At 42.5% G+C, this 21,370-nt stretch overlaps 2 protein-coding genes across 2 annotated transcripts in view; one reads left to right on the forward strand and one right to left on the reverse strand.

Annotated features, from left to right (window-relative positions):
* Window positions 1–18,029, reverse strand: part of DDHD1 (DDHD domain containing 1) — a 40,478-nt gene extending 22,449 nt beyond the window's left edge. The window contains exons 1-2 of the mRNA XM_063290540.1: window positions 17,082–18,029; window positions 9,135–9,305 (exon numbers count right to left, since the gene is read on the reverse strand). Coding sequence (XP_063146610.1) covers window positions 9,135–9,305; window positions 17,082–18,003 — 1,093 coding nt within the window. The 5' untranslated portion in view covers window positions 18,004–18,029. The remainder of the gene's footprint in view (window positions 1–9,134; window positions 9,306–17,081) is intronic.
* The window catches only part of PTGER2 (prostaglandin E receptor 2), a 449,149-nt gene that overhangs the window by 397,638 nt on the left and 30,141 nt on the right, over window positions 1–21,370 (forward strand). The window lies entirely within an intron of this gene.

Raw genomic sequence — 21,370 nt, forward strand, 5'->3', positions numbered from 1 at the left:
CAGCACCAGGGGAAAGCTTTCTGTACACAAGTGACTACCTCCTATCAGTGCTCAGTAGTCACTACTCAGATTTTCATAATTTCCAAATGGAAATTATACAATATAATGAAAACTGTAACCACTAATGCAGATCCAATGCACTCCCTCAGAGAGAAATGCTTGTTATATGGCTGTTCTATCATCTCCTTCCAGTCAACAATGACTGCTGGTGATAAGTTATGGTATACATTTTTCCAGTTGCTGTGGTTGGCAAGATAGAATTCTGTGCAGCAGATTATCCTTCAAACAGAGGAGGTTGCATATAAGAATCCTTGTACAAGTTTCTGCTCTAGGCCCAGAAGAACAATCAATGCAGAAATAAAGGGGCAGAATTCTCTGAAGGCAGGTTACTCTTGTGTCCTCTACATGTAATTGGGTGGGCGGGTAAGTAATACTACTTTCAATTTTAAATGAGAAAATATTCTTCACTGTGGAACAACATGTTTATGTGATAACAGCTTTCTGTTCAAAAGAGGTTCAGCAATGAGGAAAATGCCTTAAAAATAATTTATGTCTGGCTTTAGAGATCATCACAGAAAATACTTCATGAGTCAAGAGCCCCGACCTCATATAACCAGAGTGGGAAAAGTTACTTTAGGGCTAACCTGGCATCCTTAAGGTATACTCCCCAAATGGCTGACAATGTCACATTGGGGAAGTTTGCCCAAGACCATGGCTGAATAATCTTTTCAGGCTATGGCTTCTTCTGGCCACATAGTCTCATAAGATAGCTGAATCTTGTGAGATTAGAGAGATCTCACATGAAAATATATGAATCTCAGAAGTTCTAAGATAAGATGTTAACTTTGAATTTTGGTTTCCTAGCTGTTAGGATCACAGGAAACAACTAAGAAGTAAATGCCCCCCATCTTTAGCAATCATGCTGCAAAATCTCTGGTAGTTTACCAACTTTCCATTGTCCAAGGTCTGAAAAGATAGCCAAGAAATTAGTGAGACAATTGGAAACAGGAGGGTGAATTGTGCCAAAGTGAATAATATAGTAGGTTGTACTGAAGACTAATTTTCCATCTCATTATGGAATCTGGGAGCTGACAGAGGAAACGTGTCTTTCTCTGAAAAATGTTTTCTCTGTTTGCTCCCAGATTCTAGCCACTAATGTTCCTGCATTTTTTATCTAATATGCTTATCTCCCTAATGGTACAAGAACTTTGCTGCTGCTTTTACATTTTCCCCCCTCTTGTTCTCATTTCTTTTGTTTTCCCAATTTTCCTGGAGTATATTTCAATATGATATTTATTTAAATGATTTATACAGTTAAATGAAATATTGTATGCTACTATGAAAAATATACCAATAGGAGTTTGAATTTTTAAAAAGGATCATAAAGCAAGCATATAAAGGGCTGACAGTTACCATACAGGGAACAGATTCAATCTACTCCTTCTTCACAAAACAGGCAGGCTTCCAACTGTTTACATAGAAAGAGAACAATGGTTTTGCCACCCTAAAATTGGTTTCTCATCTGAAAGTAGAGCCCTTGCTAGAATTCTCATGGAATAACTTAATTGTTAACTGGGTTAACTGTTTCCAGCCCAGACAACGAGGAAAATCAGAACAGTAAAGCACTGAAAGTGAAGCAAACTGGAACATTTCTTGCTAGCCAAGAAAGATCTGGACAGAGAACTGGCTTAATTATTTTCCTTTCACTAAACGACACTGGAAGACCCCTCCTCCAAAAACAAGGTGCTTGTTATAGGAGATGAAGAAGTCTGACTCTGAACGAAGAGTATGACTTTTAAAGGTTTGACTCTGCCTAATAGTCTAGGGGAGGGCATTCACTGATGAAGTAATCATCCTTCCAAGAATGGAGGGCATGAGCTAAGGAAAACTGCTGCCCTTGAAGACGACCCAGAAGCTGCAACTGGTCCAGGATGCAGTGGCACAGGCAAGCCTCGGTATACCCATGTAATACCTCTTTTTCATGAACTTCACTGGTTGCCAGTTTGCTCCTATGTGTGATTCAAGATGTTGGTTGTTACCTGTAAAGCTGTACATGGCATAGGGCCTGGTTACTTGAGGGACTGCCTGTCTCCCATAGCATCGGGATAGCCAATTCAATCTGGCAGGACTGGCATGTTCCAGGTTCCTCTGATTAAACATGCCAGTCCATCCTACTGGAAGTGTGCTTTCTCTGTATCCACTCTCTGGAATGAGGTTCCCCCTTAGATCTGGATGCCCCTACCCTGCCAGTGTTTCAAAGGGCCTTGAAGACCTGGCTCTTCACCCAGGCCTTTGGGGAGGGTGAGTGATACTCCCTTTGGATTGTGTCAGTTTGTTTTTTGTTCCTGCCCATTTTTTTTGTCATCCTTGCCATATTTTATTCTTCATTTTTGTCTATTATTGTATTTTTTCTTGTTGTTGTGAACTGCTCAGAGTCCTTTGGAGTTGGGCAGCATATACATTTAAATAACATAAAATAAAATAATAAGTAAATAAGTAGTATGGGCAAGATTCACCCTGACCCTGAACAACACTGCAAATAACATTACACCGCACTATTTCTTTCATACAAAACTGAAAATAAAAACAAGAGATTCTACCTTGGGTACAAAGTGAACAAATTATCACCAATATTTTTGGAGAATTTCCTTTAAAAATGGTGACAAAAGCCTGTATTTGTAAAGCTTTCAATCACTTCTGATACTTCCTTCAAAAGTGTTGATTTAGATCTTTACTTACAGATCATGTATTAATTTATAAGATTTATCTCTACATCAATCCTTAAATGGATTCTAGATGTACAGCCAGCACAGATAAGAAAACTTTGACAACTGGGATGAAATCAATAAACTACAATATTGTGATACTTCCATCAGATGTCATCACAACAACAAAAGTTCTGGTTAGTCTCTTGGACTAAGAAATTAAGTATGTTGCAAGTTATTCTTAATAGCTTGATTGTTAAGAACAACTTGCAATATTTTCTCATCTTAGATTTTACAAGCTCATCATTGAATTATTAGGCCACAATTAAGCCCCACATCTCACACATAAATTTTAAGCTCGGCATTAATGTATTGCCCCCACCCTACTTCAAGAGGACCATTTAGTATCAGTGTACATCTCTGGAGTTAGCAAACACTAAAAACAAACAGGATAAAGATTAACTGTCTATCTACTATAAACATATTTCTTCTTTTTCATATAATTTAATGACCTTTACTACTGTATATCTTTGGTCCTGTATACTGATTTAAGCAGTTTATTTTTGATAATTTTATATTTACTACCAGTCTATATTGTTGGGTGATCCCAGGCTTACTGCTTTGAAAAAAACAGCTATCTCTGTTCACACTTTCCTGAATCTGTTCCAAGTCACCTATCCCCAAATGTTAGCATTACAAGATAAAAACATCATGCTCTCTTCTCTATCCATAGCATGTGGACTTTAATTCACAACCATCCCTATGCATGTTTTTCTAAAGTTAAAAAAGCAAACTTTGCAATCTTTCCTTGAACATTTTGTTATAATCTGTGGAACTCTTCAGGACCTTTGCCAGCAAAACAATATTCCTTTTGTAATGCAATGACCAGAACTGCACACCATACTCAATCATAGCATTAAATTGTGTAAAGCTGGTACGCTAACAATACTGTCTTTCAGGTACCTCTATATACTGCACCCACAGCTGTTGAACCAGCGGTATTTTATGTTAAGCAGCTTTTTTTTAAAGCTTTTATACCGTAATAGCAGATAAAGAGTTCTGGCCATTGCAGTGCCCCCACAGTCATATGAACAAAATTTGGGCCAACTTGGGCCCACCTACATTTATGACCATCTTTTGGCTGTCTGCCTATCTGCTGCAGCCAGCTGCCCCTATCGCCCGGCCCTGCCTGCTGCCACACCATGCACCACAACTGTACTGGCCAGAGCCTTCTTTCACACCAGTGCAGCCAGGCCTTTTTTTCTGTGCTGCCCAGGGCCTCCATTTGCGCTTCGCCCAGGGCCTCCTCTTGCACCCTGCCCAGAGCCTTCTTTCCCAAAAGAATCCCTGCATGTGAAAGAAGGCTCCAGCTGTGCCAGCGTGAAAGAAGCACCTTTCTATCTGGGTCTTCTTTCCTGAAAGAAGGCCCTGGCTGGTGCACAAATGGAGAACCTGGGTGGGGTGCAAGGGAAGCCCTGGCTGCACTGTTGCGAAAGGCCATGGCCAGTACAGTAGTGGCATGTTGTGTGGCAGGTGCGGTGGCAGGGGCAGCTGGCAGCAGTGGGTAGGTGGGCAGCCAAAAGGGCAGAGATGGGGGGGGAGATAGGCAGGTGGGGGATGCTCAAGAGGAGGCAGTCCCTTATCTTACTGAGGCTCAAAGCTGGGAGGAACAAAGCCGAGAATGGCTTGGATTGGGATGGGTCCTTAACTAATGACCGATGGGATTCGGTTAACAGCAGCAAGAGGGACTGCCAGGATTGCCACTGCTAAGCGGTACTGTCATGTGACATTGCGCTTTACGACTGCATCGTTTAGCGATGGAAATTCCAGTCCCAATTACCATTGTTAACAGACGTACGCATAATAATTTTTTAAGCCCTTTTCTCTTATGTTACAGTTCTACTGTGAACCTCCAACCTACCCTAGCTGCAATTTAACATGGAAGATAAGCCTGGGATAGCTTCAGTTCCATGCAAACAGCTTACGAAAGAAGGCTCAACTGGTTATCTTCTTTCATATGTCTGCAGCTCCCACACCTCAATACAGTTATTCTAAAAGTGAAAAAAGTAGTAAGTTAGAAATGCTATCATACAATTATACCAAACTGCACTATTAATATACTGTAATATGTAACTTTGCCCTAGATTACGTAATAAGCCAAACTAATGCCAGATAATATGAAGGACCTAGGGCTACACATGCAGTAGCAAAGAGCAGGAAATGGAGCTGGCAGCATTCCCATTCCTGATTCAATTAACTGGGCAAAGAGCATTAAAGCTTATCAGCATCCTTTATGTTGACTGGATTCAAACAGAAAAGGAGGGATAAGATCATGTGCTTTTCCTATGTTACAATGTAAAATGTTCCCTGCCATTTTAAGTAACAAGCAAAAGAAGGTTTTTAGGCTGTGCAGAAAGAAACATGGGGTATCTTCTATTTCTAGTAGTTTAAGATTCACTTTCTGCAGAAAGATGGAATAATAGCTCTACAATAGCTAGCAAAACTGAGAGCACTTGCAGATTTTGCCACAACTTAGATTCGCAAGAACCACTTCAACTTTTGCAGGAAAAACAGTACCTCTCTCTCGTCTTTCTACTTCTATGTAATGAATTAAATCACTCTAAAAACTGCCCACCAGTGACTCTAGAAATTGCTTGCAAGTGAGGCTGAAAGCTGGGACACAGTAAACCGATTGCAGTCAGACTGCAACATGTTTCATGAAGTCTCAAATGGCCTCGCTATCCTGGTGATGGATAACAAGATCGTCCGATATAAAAATGAGTTGTTTTTTTAAAAAATGTTTCAGTTTATTACATTTTATTCTTCCCAAGATAAAGAAATCAAAGAAAACATAATGATAAATCCTCTGGCTGACTCAGGATTTATCCAGCAAGCTTTATGGCTGCAAAATGCAACTCTGTGTTGCACCGCCACCATATATCTTAATAAATGCCCTTTACTGTTTGAAGCGTTATGTGCATTTGTCTATTTGTGTGCTTAGATTCATTTAGAGAAAATATTCAACTGTGTGAGCTATCCTCAGGCTTTGTCAGCAGCCATATGAGTTAGACCTGATCAGGAAACTGACTCTAAAGGAAGACTAGAACTATTCTTTATTGAGATAGGTTGTATTAACAAACACTGGATCATAGAACAAATGAATCCAGACTTCTCATTCAAGGCACAAATGACCAGGCTCAAATGATCATGCTTTGAATATATCATGTGAAGACATAGCTCTCTGGAGAAAGCTCTAATGCTGGGAAAGATGAAAAAAGAGAAGAGGATGACCAGCAGCAAGGTGGATGTATCCAATCACAGTGGGGATGGGTGCACCATCAGAAGACCTAAAGGACCAGGATTGGGACAGAGCCTCCTGGAGAAAATCTATGTATGTATGTATGTATGTATGTATTTTCTACCCCGCCTTTATTATTGTTATAAATAACTCAAGGCGGCAAACATACCTAATACTCCTTCCTCCTCCTCTTTCCCCACAACAACAACCCTGTGAGGTGAGTTGGGCTGAGAGAGAGTGACTGGCCCAAGGTCACCCAGCTGGCTTTCATGCCTAAGGCGGGACTAGAACTCTCAAGTCTCCTGGTTTCTAGCCGTTGCCTTAACCACTAGACCAAACTGGCATTGCTAAGTTTGAAACACTGCTTTAACTATAGCCTTTTGGATCCAGATGATAAACCATTGATTGCCCAGTCAAATGGCCAACTCTAATAAATTTACATTTCCACACAAATATGTAGAAACCATGTTTCTATTCAGGTATCTTGAATTCATTGTTACTTTATGCTGTGGATTCTAAAAATTAATTGCCATGATGTCTGTGGATGAAATTTGACTAAGGTGATTCAACTCCAAGAATAAAAACTACTCTGCAGTTATCTTGACATTGACAGCAACATATACATGACCTAAAAACAAGAAAATTCTGCTAGCAATCTATCATATTTCCCTTAGATAAGTTATTTGTATAACTTTATAAAACTTCTTGGAGAGCCAGTCTCATGTCTGTGTTGTGGTTACAAGGCACCAGGCTAGAAACTGGGAGACAGTGAGTTCTAGTCCTGCCTTAGGCACGAAGCCAGCTGGGTGACCTTGGGCTAGTCACTCTCAGCCCTAGGAAGAAGGCAATGGCAAACCATTTCTGAAAAACCTTGCCAAGAAAACTGCAGGGACTTGTCCAGGCAATCTCCAAGATTCAGACATGATTGAATGGATTAAAATCTTCCCTTTTAATCTTCCCAACAATAAATGTTTTTAATCTTCCCAACAATAAATGTTCCATTTTTTAAAACAGTATTAAGCAGAATTCAAAGGGGAAAATAAAGAGAATGTTGATTTTTGTTAAGTCCTAAAAAGTTATTGTAGTATTGATTATGCGACCTGAAACAAATTTTTCATAAAAATATTCTTTCTGAATCAACTCAAAGTTGACAGAAGGCATGTACACATTGTTTTTACTATTTCAAGCTCATTTGCTTTGGATCTAAACTTAGTAATGCTTAGAGCAGATGTCCTGTGACAAATTAATGAGGTCCAACTCAAGTGATCCAACCAACTACACTGAATACACAGGCCCCACAGAAATATCACATCCGATTTCGTTTTCAGGCTAGACAAAAATTGTGCTCACCTAAACTAGGCTTTAGAAGCAAAGCATACTTTACTACTTAATAAAGCCTTGTACTTTACCAATTCATCTGAAAGACAGGAAAAAAGAATTCCATGTGTTCAGCAGGTAGGTTGGAGGAAAATGAAAATACAGGTAGTCCTCACTTACTAACCGCAATTGGGACCAGCCACTCTATTGCTAAGCGACATGGTCATTAAGTGAAATGTCACATGACCATGCCAGACTTATGTCAGTTCTGCTGTGGTTGTTAAGGGAATCACTGTGGGTCATTAAGAGTGGTATCACATGACTGTGACTTGCAACTTCCTACCAGCTTCCCCATTGACTTTGCTTGTTGGAAGCCAGCTGTGAAGGTTGCAAATGGCAATCACATGACTATGGGATGCTGCGACTGTTGTAAATGCGTTCCAGTTGCAAAGTGCCCAAATCACGATCACATGACCATGGGGATGCTGTGACAGCCATACATTCAAGGACCAGTTGTAACCTACTTTTTCAGCGCCATCGTAACTTTGAACAGTCGCTGAATGAGGCAGTCAGTAAGTGAGGACTACCTGTATTTCTTTGTTTTTCCTCTACTGATAAACTTAGTAGCATGATATATTTTTCCTGACCTCTTAAACCTGTCAGCCTGAATTTCAGTTTGGTGCTGGAAGAAAGGCTAAATGTCTAAACAATTGCACAAAAGTATCAAGTTTTTCAGACTGGACCAGCTGATAAGCAGCTCTGCTGATAAGCTTACCTATAACTACTGACTTTGCTGAAGAAGATTTATGATTCAAATGCAGCTATTTCATGAGGTTTAACATACAGTCCCTTAGGATTAAGAATTTGACTGGTCAAGAGAGATCTGGTCAAATTGTTTTTATTTTTCAAACTCTGCCTTAATAGGAACAAGAAAATAATTTAATCATGAACCAGATTTAACACTTGTGTAAACTGCAAAAACAGAGAACCTAAACAGTGATCTCTTAAGAAAACTGCAATTAATTATACTGTAATGATTAAGCAAAGTTTCTATTAACATGCACTGAGCTTTTATCTGCAGAGTAATGAATAGACTCAACTTGGCTTGGCTCACTCCAAATACACTGGAACTAAAAGCAGAGTTTTGCCCTTGTTAATTGATATTATCATGAAATTTAAAAACAAACTGCCACCCACATAATTTTGGCTTTACTGAATAGCTGACCAGTCAAATATGTATTTAATTAACCTTACTCTCTCTACCACCAAACTAGTGCAAACTACTATTATTCAGAACATAGCAAATGATCTGTCAAGATTCAGTCTGATCATTTAACATTTCATTCTTACCAAAAAGCAAAATAAAACAAGCAAATGCAAACAAGGCTGCAGAACCTAGACTGATCCAGATTTAATAAATCTGATTTTCATTTTTTCCTAGACGTACTGTAACTAGAGTCACTGAATGGATTTTTTTAATGACTACTCAAGTTGCTACATTTTTCAGATACCAAAAGCAAGCAAGCAAGCAGATTTACAGAAATACTACATCTTAAAATATAATTGTTACATCACATTGTTCATTTAAAAATGTTCAGATATATTTTGAGAAAAGCCTATCATTCATTGAAGAGCAGTTCCTGGCAAGTCTATGTAGGGTGAGAAAGACTTCTCTCTGATATTCTGGGAGAGGTTCTGTCAATCAATGTGGACCATATAAGTGATAGTTACCTAATTAAGTGTCAGATGTTCCCCAAAAGTTATGACCATCATAACAAGGAAAGTATCAGGAAATTTTATGTAGCAAATCTTACCCTCTTTTCTATCTATGGGTTTTGACACATTTGTGTCAAAGTTCTGCATTTGTTGCCCCATGAAACAGCTGAGATGTTCCTGTTCTATCAGATTACTTTCTTGTTCTTCTAGCGGTTGCCATGTGCCATCAATAAACCATTGTCCACGCATCACAGGAATCTTTTCAGATTCTAAAATGGAAAGAAACAGAATATTAAAATCCAACATAGGCTAGAGCAATGTGGTTGAATCTATTTAAATAATAATGGACAGCTCAGCAAATTCAATGCATGTGTTGCATGAGGTTACATACTGTAATAAAACCCTGTTATCTTGCAAAAATCAGTAAACTGCAAAATAAGAAAGATAATTTTATTGTAAGCTAGGCTACCTGTGTCTGATTGTTCCCTGTAAGGATGAAAACAGTAACAGTGATCAACGTAACTGAAAAATACCACACAGAATATTCACTGCATCCTCCTCGTTGCAGGCGGATTTCCCTGCCTGGGCTGCTGGAATTTACTATACGGTTGGAGTTCTTGAGACTGATTGGTTTTGGGAACTTCAACTCGCCTTCCCTGGGGAAAGAATCAGAGGCAACTCTGGAGTTTATGACATCATGATAGCCATGAGTCTGTCCGGGTCATACAGGACCCAACACGTGCTGGAGGCTACACATTAGATCTTTTTTCATCCCAGGGCAGCCGCAACAATCTTAGGCTTGGGGATACTAACACCCATCCCTTGTCAAGATCAGATCACTCCTTGATTGCTGTGGGGTTTACTGGTGCCACGAACCTCCACAGGAAGGATGGGAATATTCCTGCCTCAGGTATCTTATGGAACCACTTGATTTTCAAAGGGCACTTGGGGTGGTTCCCAAATTGATGATAGGCAGTGCTGTTGATATCTTAACCACCTGCTGAAACAGGGAGCAACGTCAGCCTTTGACAAAATACACCTGGATGGCCTCATCTGGCTAGCTGACCCAGGGGGCCTGTTCATTTACGGAGCTCTGGGGAATGAAGCAAACCATGGGACACCTAGAGTGCTCTTAGTGTAAAATGAGGCGTGAATCAACCAAGCACTGGTGACAGCCATATTCAGGTCTAATCTATAGCAATAACAGCAGCAAAATGTTGATATTTCTCTACTCTCTGCATCCACAGATCGACATCCAGTGGCTCTTTTTAAATGGACCCAGACCCCACTAGACAGGGATGGGCAGAAGGACCATCTAAGGAGCCCTGTGAGGACTTTTCTGGGCATCTGAGGATGAAACTGTTCAGATTCCTTCACAGCTTGATACTAACTGGGCAAATCCAGAGGAGATGGCTCAGGCTTCATCTTGTGAGGATATCTGAAGAGAGTCTGATTCTGTGAGTCCTGAGGAAGTACACAGGGTCCTTAACTCATCACCTGTAGCCTGAGACACTGCCCTTCCTGGAAGAATTGTCTCAAGGGAGGTGATGGGAAGCTGGGTTGCAGTGGTAATGAATGCCAGCTTGAATGAGGATGTACTATGGCTTTCTTTGAAAGAGGCAGTGGTGCCCCCCTTCTCAAGGAAACTATCACTCAACCTAGACATGCTAGACAATTATTGACCTGTTTCTAATCTCTCATTTTTGCAACAAGTTGTGGGGAAAGTGGTTGAGCTGCAGCCACAGAAGAAAAAATTATCTGGACCCATTTCACCCAGGTTTCAGGACAGAGTTTAGCACTGTTTGTCCTTATGGATTATCTTGGTAGGACTGAGCCATCTCTCGAGTTAGGAGTGGGGGATGCTGTTTTGCAATGATTCTCCTTCCTGAAGGGAAGTTCCATGTGAGAGATAAAGCCCCAGATCCCTCCACTGCAAAGAGACTCAGGGCTCTCCATGCTCCTATTCAACATCTATGTGAAACTGCTGGGCGAAATCATCTGGTAGCATGGGGCCGTGTTTCATCGGAACTCTGATTTTTACATCTCGACCTCTAGCCAAAAAAAGTGATGCTGTCAAAGTGCTATCCAGGTGCTTGGTGTCTAACCAGGTTTGGATGGGGAGGAACAGACTGAGATTAAATTCCTGTAAGATAGAGTGGCTTTGGGTTCAAAGGCCTATCGATTCCAGAGAGATCCCACTGTTGAGTAGGGTTGTATTCCCTCAGGAGAAGGAGAAGAGTCACAATCTGAGGGTCCTCTTGGGCTTTAGATATAAAAAGATCTAAAAATATCAGGACTAGAATTCACGGTCTCCCAGTTTCTAACCTGATGCCTTAACCACTACACCAAACTGGCTCTCTTATATGGGTCTTAAGAAACAGTAAAAATATCAGTGTGTGACATCTAGCAGCATGAAGCATTGATTCCCAATTCTACTATAAATTTCAGGAATTGTCTTGCATGAGAAGTTGATTCTTATGGCAAGCATCCCTTCAGAGAGGGATGTATTAAATCTCTGTTCTCCAGAAACTCAAGTGTGTGTTCAATAACTAATACCAGAAGCTTCACAACCTTGTCACAGCTAGGTAAATGGCTCTATTGGAGATCAAAGTAAAGTTATGCATATAAAGATTAAAGCCCTATAAACCCTGTTAACTATAGGGTTTAAATCCTAAGCCTTTTACTCTGCCCTTCCAAGTTAATGGACTTTGGGCCTTTCTTTTTCCAGTCTTGAGATTAGGTGGCACCTACTCAATGTTTATTCAGTAGTTGGGTCCGGCTTGAGCACTGCTGGTTCCCACCATCCCTGCTTCAGCCCTTACATACAGTATTTGGACAGAAGCAATGGAGCTATCCTATTACTGACTATTTGGACAACAGAATCAACAGGGTCAAAGGGTAATGATCTAGACCAGTGTCTCTTAAACATTTTTCTCTCAGGACCCCTTCCTATTTTTAAAAATTAGGGAGGACCCCAAAAGAGCTTTTGTTTGTATGGGTTATATTTATCAATACTTATCATATTAAAAATTAAATTTGACGCATTTGCTGCCACTACGGCTTCTCATGATTGTTTGCTGAGATTTTAATACTGTATTATTTTTCAACATAGGCTGGCAAATCATTTTGATTCCAAAGACTCGCAAATCCAAGGATTCCAAGAACTGGCAAATCATTTTGATTCCAAGGACTTGGGGGATCCCCAGAGGTCCTAGAACCACATCTGAAGAAACAGTGATCTAGATAAAATCTTAAGAATTTTTTGGCCTTCTATATGCAATGAATACAGGTAGTCCTCGTTTAGCGATTGCCTCAGACAGTGACCATTTGCAGTTAAGATGGTGATGAAAAAGTAACTTTGCAACCAATGCCCACATTTACAACCTGCGCAGTGTCTGTCTCTCAATCATGTGTTCACCATTACAGTTAGTACATGTCCTGTGCCTGACCCCGTTTTTTCCTTTTCCCCCCTGGCAGAATGGAGATTGCCTAAACAAGCTATCTCTTCCTGACTTGCTTTTCTCCACAGCCCAGCCCGACCCTAAAAATGTGCTAGCTTCAAGTTAACAAGCTTAGGTCTGTGATCTTAATTAGTTGATTAGAACCTGCCAGCTGGCAGCTGCTGCCTGACTTTTTATTTTATTATTTGGGTTGGGGGGAGTGCCTTTGAATCAGTCTTGACTCCTGGCAACTGCCTGGACAAGTCCCTGCAGTTTTCTTGGCAAAACTTTGAAAGTGGTTTGCCATTGCCTCCTTCCTAGGGCTGAGAGAGAGTAACTGGCCCAAGATCACCCAGCTGGCTTTGTACCTAAGGCAGGACTAGAACTCTCAGTCTCCTGGTTTCTAGACTGATGCCTTAACCACTACACTAAACAGGCCTGAAATTGACAAAACCCTAATCAGTTTCACACTCAAGGCTTTCTTTTGCATCCCAACCTGTTTGCAGAGGTGCTAGTGCATTCCTTTCGATGTCTATTCCCCATTGTGTGCCTGGTTACTCTCTTGTAATCCCTTCCTCTCCAAAGAATGTAAATACAAGCATTAATTCTCTTCTTGCTAAAGGTAGGGGGAGTGGGGAAAAAGGGCTGTAAGATTTGCCCTTTTACCCGGCTTCCCAAGTTCCAGAACCTTCCCTGCCGTTTGGGCTCACCCAGCTGTTTGGTGTCATATTCTTGTGATGCTGTAAAAGAAAGGAAAGTTGAAGTAAAATTGTAAGCACAATTGCAGTCACATGATTTTTCATTTAGCGACCGTTTCACTTAACCACAGAGTTGTCGGTCCCAACTGCAGTCACTAAACCAGGACTAGCTGTACTGCATATTCCCACGGCCCACAAGCTACTTACAGTATAGCCTCCCAGCACTTCAAGAGTGTAACAATAAAATTCCCTCCCACTCCCTTATTTTCATTTACAAAACCCAGGATAATATAGGGCAAAAACTGTCAATGTTGCCTTTCTTGTGATATAACTAAATATATCTATAACTATGTAATTAAAAAATATGCTCACTGCCACAACTCCACTACCACAAGACTTCCAAATGGAAGAGACATCTTGAGGTACAGGTAACTGAAAGAATAGAAAGTAAAACTGTAACCCACCCAAAAAACCTAAATAAATTAAATAGACATAACAATATATTGTGTAATTATCTACTTTTGGAGGGAGAGTATTTGTTTTGTTTTTGTTTTATGGCTTTTTTACTTTGTTTTTAAATTACTTAAAAGATTTAGTATTCATGTTGCCTACTGTTAACTTGTGATACTAGCTTCCTGTTTTTAAATACATAGCAAACTATTCTTCTCTTCTTATCAACAGTCCAAACAAAACTTATCCACTATAAAATCCTTTGCTAGCATCTTTCTTAGTCTTGGAACGATATAAATTAACAAAAAACCTTCATGTACTTCTGTAAAAGCAAACACTATAACGGTAAAATTTCATCAGACTCATTGGAAAGCTATTTTGTTATGCTAGTTTCCACTTACAGGGATCTACATTGTCAACCAAAGGGCATTTATATCAAACTAGAGAAAGTAACAGCTTTCATGTCTCTTCTGAAAGAAAATAATAAATAAAAAGACATAATAAAACACACCCCTTAGTATCAGTGGAAATGAAACTATTTATGCTAGAAAACCTTTTCATATCAAAGGAAAAGGCTGCATTTCTCTGGATAGCAGAAGGATAATACAGCAGTAAGAGAACCCAGACTGAGATAAACATTGATTTGAAGGAAGCAAATACAAGAAAGCTTATAAGCATCAACCAATAATTTACTGTGGCAAGTATTCTATTGCACTTTCATCATGTTTCAAAATTACACATTCCAATACACAATTCAGTACGTGGGGAATCAGCCCTTCTCTTCTCCAAGTCACAAAGGAAAGATTGCTGAAGAGCCAGTCTCCATGGATATATCATGACTGTATGGAAGCAGGGAGCTTTTCATATACATGCAAACCCTCTTATGTAGTTGGAATCTTACTCTTTCAGGATTTTGTGGAAACTTTCATGAATATGCAAAGACTCCCCACTGCAGGCAATCATGCTGTGTCTAGCATGACATACAGAGGTAAAGGGCTGTACATAATCTTCTCATTTTGAATTATATATGTCAATGTAGCATTGGAACTAGGACTCATTTAGGCCATCCAGTCCTTATGTCTTAAGTACATGTCAACGTCTTCTCTTTATATCATACTATTTTCTATTTTCTTCTGCTATGGAGCACGCTTCCAAATTTGATACAATTTTTTTCTTTTTAGGTTTGCTTCTATCCTCTCTCTCTCTCTCTACATATGGTGTTTGTTGTTTTTTCCCTAACTGGCATCTTGCTCAGTGCAAGAATCCATATTAAAATATCCCCTGCCCAGCCTCTACTAGAACTACAGTCCTCTGCTAATCTGACATTAGAGCCCAGTTCTAACTTCAACCCAGACATATATTATGAGACTACTGATGGTAGATACAGCAATGGTAGATAGCACCATAGAGATGCGGCCTTGCTATTTCGTCAAATACTTTAATCTTCTCAGGAGCACATGACTACTTCTCTTTTAATAGAAACAGTTTTAGGAGGCACTCAGGCCATGGTGTAAGGCCACCACAGCCACCCCCACAGGCCAATCCACAGCCACCAGAGCAAACCATGCCACAGATCACTGTGGAAGTCTCTTGGGCCTCATGAATCAAGTAAGCGCCTCTGTGCCAAGCCATACAGAACTTTAAAGATTAAAACCAGCACTTTGAGTTACACTCAGAAGCATATAGGAAGCCAATGCAGGGCCCAGAGCACAGGTGTCATGCGCTTACGTCATCCTGCACAAGCCAAAACCCAGGATATTGCATTGGATCAACTGAATGGGTGATCCTTCAAGGCCAACCATGTAGAGTGCATTGCAGGAGTCCAGACAAGAGGGAATGGGGATGCAAATTATTCTTGAGAGATCCTAGTCTTCCAGGTAGAGCTGCAACTGGTACAACACCTGGAGGTGGGCAAAGCCCAACCTAGACGCAAAATTCACCTGCCCATTGAGTCCTGAAGGACCTAGAAGTTATGGACCTGCTCTTTCAGCAGCAATGCTATCACTGCAAGAGACAACCCTGGCAACATTGAAGAACCCTCTGGGCAGCAGAATACCCAACTTGTGTCCATGGCCTAATTTAACAGATAGGTATTCACATTCTGCTATCTCAGGGGCAAAGTCCCTGATCACAGGTAAAGAGCCTTTTAAAATCCATGCCATGTTTCCTCCTCACTTCTGACTGTTAAAGGACCCAAAACCCAGGAGGGCAATCTTAGAGACAACAACATCCCCATTCTTTTCCAACCAAGTCTCAATAATACATGAAAAGAACAAGCACAGAAAAGGAGTATGAAATAGCAAGCCAAAGAAATTAAAGACCCAAGATAAGGAAAAAAATAGCTAAAACTTGCAGCAACAATGTTCACTATACCTCTCCATACCTTTCTGTCTTGCCAACCATCCTTGTTTCCACCTAGTCCACAAACTACTCCTACAATGCCTTTTGTTCTTTAAACAACTCACCTCTCTCTTTTCAAGATATTATCAACTACACCCAAGCACAACCCAGCATTCCTCATTGCTAGATGCTAATTTTAACATTGAGCCAACAGGTAAGAATTAATGATGCTTGAGGACAAGAAAAGAGCAGATAACAAAATGAGATAAGCCAACTTTAATTCTTTCAGTTAGTTTCTTAGATTTTGAGGACACTCAAAAAGGCCACAGTATATCCTAGTAGGAAATATGTATGTGGAAGAAAATGTATGTGTGTGTGCATACGTGATCAATGCCAGTCAGGAAAAAAAATAATGAACACCATATATATAGAGAGAGGATAGAAGCAAAACTAAAAAGAAAAAAAATTCTATCAAATTTGGGAGGGAGCTCCACGGCAGAAGAAAATAGAAAACAGTATGATATAAAGATGTTGACATGTAAGCTTTCTTCTTGTTTGACAGCAAGTCTGTAAGGTGAAGCAAGTGCTCAGTGATTGTGCATATTTGAGGAATGGCCAGTGCAGGGAAAGAAAAAAAGGGACACCGAATTAAGAGAAAAGATGCTGATAATCTATTTCTCTTCATCTTTCATCTCCTGTGCATATGTTTATATTATATGCTTACAAACAGGACCCTAGCATTTTATTCTTTAAGGCACAAACACATTTATACAGAATCCTAAGCCCACAAACCCTGTGCATGTTTGCTTGAGAAGTAGTTCCTATTGAATGCAGGGGACCTGATTTTTTTTTTGTCCAAGGTTTAGAGGAGGATCATTCGGTTAGCATGCCTTCCAGTCCCAGCCAAGCCAACTGGGGAATGCGCCGACCACCACCCTGTTCTATTGGACTCACTCCCAACCAGGCACGCAAAGAATATCAGCACTTCAGTAAGTGATGGCGGAATTCCCCCTCCCGAGAGAATGACAGAGCCCCCAAACGATGCCGCCACTTGTACCAAGAGCCAGCATCCAGCCGGAGCAACCGTAAAACGGAGGCGGCGGCAGAAGCGACTTACGGTTCCAATAGACCGGGTAGCACTCGGCGTGGACTACATCCACCTCGTAGAGACCGCCACGGACACAAACCGGCTCGGGGGTCAGGTTGCTCAAAGGCGCGAGGTCCTCAGACCTGCAGATGGGGCTAGGTTCCTGCTCGTCCAGGAGCTGCAGGGCGCGATAGGCCAGTTCGATGCGCAGCGAGTCGTAGCCGATGAACGGCTTCCAGCTCTTGCGGTCCTCGCGGTAGAACCAGCGAACTTCCTCGGCTCCCAGCTCGCGAACGACCTCGTAACCGCGGCTGGCGCCGGAGGAAGCGGAGGCGCCCCCGCCGCTCAGCCCGCTGGCTGTTCCCCGAGTTCGCTTGCGGCGCTCGACCCCGCCGCCGTCGGGGCCAGAAAAGCCGCTGCCAGCGCTCTCGCTGCTGGCCAGCTCGCCATCGCCTTCCTCGTCGTCCACTTCGTCGAGCTCGTCGTCGTCTTCGTCGTCCTCCTCCCCGTCTACCTCGCGGCCCAACGGCGGGTAGAGCAGCCCGGCAGCGCCGCCCGCGTCCATCAGAGCGGCGCCACCGGGGTCGAGGAGCAGGAGGCGGTTGCTGCGGCGCCGGCGCCGCCTCTGTGGGGGAGAAGCGTGAAGTGGGGAATGGTGACGGCGGTGGTGGTGGTGGTGATGCGGCCGCCGGTGGGGAGGCGGCGGGGGCAGGTGCTGCGGGCCTTCCGGGTGGTCCGGCGCCGCTTCCTCGGAACCCGAAGACGACAACAGCACGGGTGGCTGAGGAGAGCGCGGGCGCGACGGCTGCTGCTCCGCTGCCTCCTCCGGATCGATCAGCGGTTTCTCCTCAGAATCACAGACTCTCCTCGCTCCTTTGCGGAAGCCGCCCAGGCAGGCAGCGGTCGGGTTCGAAACGGAGCCCCCGTCGGCGGCCGCCTCAGGGTTCTCCATGCCGCCGCGGAGAGGCAGGGGAGGGAGGGGGAGGCAGAGGTCGGGCGAGCTGGAAACGCCGGCCGGCCGGCCGGGACTCCGGGTCCGGGCCCGCCCTTGCTCCGCCTCGCGCGCCGCCCAGGTTCGCCGCCGCCGGCAGGGAGGAAACGCATGCGCACCTGAGGGAGGGGGACGCGCCCCACGGTGCAAGAATGAGACCGTGGAGACGCCACGTCTATGGTGGGCAGGGGGGATGCTCCTCCCCTTTCAGCGGGAGCTCGACATTACTTCCGGAGCAACGCCCGTGTTTGGGCGGGGAGCCGTGTTTTGTAGCTGCCGGGCGTGATACAACGTGTTTGAGCCGTGGATTGTAAGACCCATGGGTTGTTGAATAAGCCAAACATTTTCAGTCTAAGGTGAACTCAAACGAGCCACATCATAGCCTACCATGAAATATTATTTCGTTTGTTTGATTTGAGCTTAGCATGGCGTGTACACGTAGCCATTGTGGTTTATGGTTAGATTCAGCTATTGTGTGGTGGCTCGCCAGTGGCCTATTGCGTGCTGGCTTACTAGTGGCCCGGTGTCCTAGAACCCAGCCAAAACGTAAGGGTCTGTGTGGGTATAACGGCAGTTACACTGGACTGAGAAAAATGTGGTCTTGCAGATTGTGTTGAACTGATGTCCAGCTAACGGCATTTAGTACTGAGGATGCAGGAGCTAAAGTTTGCCCGGTTTAGAGGAATACAGTTTACAGATCTATATTAGGTTTGTGTTCATAGGACCTGTTACTGTATATCCATGGAAACTCTGGAATAGAAACAGTATTTTCACAAGGTCGCAAGGAAAACGTACAACCTTGTATAACGCCAAAGAAAGAAAAGGGTGGGGCCAGCCCTTGTCCTCTGATGACCAATCCATTTTTAAAAAATAAATAAATAATGTGGTGTAATAGAAAGTTGGGCATGGACTAGGGAGACTGAGGTCTCAGTTACTTTGCATCACTCATAATCTCTGATTCAAATGAATTTCACAGGGTGGTTGTGGTGAAAATAAAAATGAAGGTAACTCTATGAACACCACCTTGAGGAACTAAGTGGAAATCTAGAAGATGAATATATTAAAGTAAAAAATAAATTGTAGGAAGAAAGGGAGCTAGGATTTATGGCTTAGTGCAGGAATGAGGACAGCCTGTGGGCTACCCAGAGTTCTCAAGACCCATTTTTGTGATTCCCAAAGCAGCTCCAAATCGTGCTGCTGAAGTTTTACAACAGTATGCTTTCAATAGCACTGTTTGTGGGGTTTAAGGAAAAAATGTGTTAAGACTCCACAGCATTTAATATATCCTTTGTGCTCTTAATTCCACAAAACTGAAAAGATGAGCCCAAAATGTCAACCCATTTTTAGTAAAGTCACAGTTATCCCTGGTGTTGCCCTTTACAGTCAACAAAAAATGAAAAAGATCATCTACTTACTTACTTACTTACTTTATTTATTAAAGTTATGTCACCGCCCATCTCCCCCAATGGGGGACTCTTTTGAAGGCATGGGATTTAACCAGAATTGGACCTGGTGGATGACCTGCATTGAGACCTAGATGGAAGGAGTGTTCCCCCCCTGGAGCAGAGCTGTGACTCATGGGTCTTGCTGGGCTCATGGGTCTTGCTGGGCTCATGGCTATTGCTAGATAGATACGTAGAAGCTGTGGCTGGAGGGATGATTGCTGGTAGCTGTCCCTGGAGAAGGAGGCCCTGGTGATAGGTGACTCACCTTTCTGATATAGCACATAGATTACTGCAATATGCTTACATGGACTGACTACTAGCAAACTACAATTGGTTCCAAATACAGTAGCCTGCCTCTGCATGTGGTAGCCACTATGCAGGTCTAATGCCAGTGCTGTGGGCTCTGCAGTGGTTGCCAATAGGCATCTAGATACGATTGAAAGTGCTATTTTTTAATCTATAATGCTCCATATAGCTTGGTAACTGAGTATCTGCAGGATCATCTACTTCAAGTGGCTTCTACCTGTGCAGTATGCGCATCTTGAGTAGGAATGTTGAGGGTATCCAGAATCTTTCTGGGAGAGATTCTAGGAAAAGCAAGAAATCTGCTTTTCAGGAGTGGTGCCAGCTCGCTGGAACACCCTTCTACCTGGAATCTGGATAGCCCCGTAAAGGCTGTGAAATTAGAGTTGTTTAGAATGGCTTTTGGAGTTAAGGTCAGGTAATCAGGACACATAAAAACAACAATAATAACAATGTCGGAATATGAGCCGATTGTCAATATGAACTGATGGTTTAGACAGGAATGTATTATGTTTTTGAACTATGCCATGATGAAGTATTGTTTGTGATGCTTATTTGCTTTTAACTGTACACTGCCATGAGCCCTTAATGTGGTGGTATAAAAATATAATAAATATACATTGCAGTTTATTCAATAAACAATAGTTAATCTGTGATTTAGTACAAAGTATGAATTTGTATATAAAAAAAGCCTTGTGTGGCGCAGAGTTGTCATGAGTAAGGATGGCGAGCAGGGGGCTCCCACCCAGACTGTCAAGCGCATGCGTAGCACTGAGGAACTGTTCAGCCATTCAAAGAGACACAGATCGGGACCGCCTTAACCTTTGGGGTTTATATGGCTGGGTTTTTCCCACGCTTCCTCAGTTTGTTAGGATTCTTGTTAAGTACTAGTAATAAATATTAGAGACCAAGTCATTGTCTCAGTGTGTTTCCTGGTAGTTAGGACAAGAGTGGTGGGCGGCAGTATTGCAACCGAAACTCTCCCCACGACCTGAGTTCGATCCCAGTGGAAGCTGGATTCTCTCTGTGGTAGCCAGCTCAGGTCATCTCAGCCTTCCATCCTCCCGAGGTTGGTGAAATGAGTACCCAGCTTGCTGGGGAAGGTGACAACTTTCATGGCAAACCATCCTGATACAGTCTGCCAAGAAAATGTCGCAAAAGCAGCATCCCTCCAAAGAGTCAGACATGACTTGGTGCTTGCACAGGGGACCTTTCACCTTTCATGAATTTGTATGGAAAATAAAAATATATGCATATGAAAGATTACAATAGCCTTCCCCAAACCTAGTATTTTCTGCTTTTTCTTTTTTTTTGCCATTCAATCGTGTCCGATCCTCAGCAACTGCCTGAACTAGTCCCTGCTAGTTTTCTTGGCAAGATTTCAGAAGTGGGTTGAGAGAGAGAGTGACTGGCCCAAGGATACCCAGCCACCTTTCATGCCTAAGGCGGGACTAGAACTCATGATCTCCTGGTTTCTAGCCCTGTTGCCTTAACCACTAGACAAAACTGGCTCTCATTTTTTTTTCCCCACTGATTCCTATTTGTTATGCCCAACGATGCTGCCTCATTATTCTAGGATT

Source organism: Candoia aspera, chromosome 1 (assembly GCF_035149785.1).
Source record: "Candoia aspera isolate rCanAsp1 chromosome 1, rCanAsp1.hap2, whole genome shotgun sequence".
Classification (NCBI taxonomy): Eukaryota; Metazoa; Chordata; class Lepidosauria; order Squamata; family Boidae; genus Candoia; species Candoia aspera.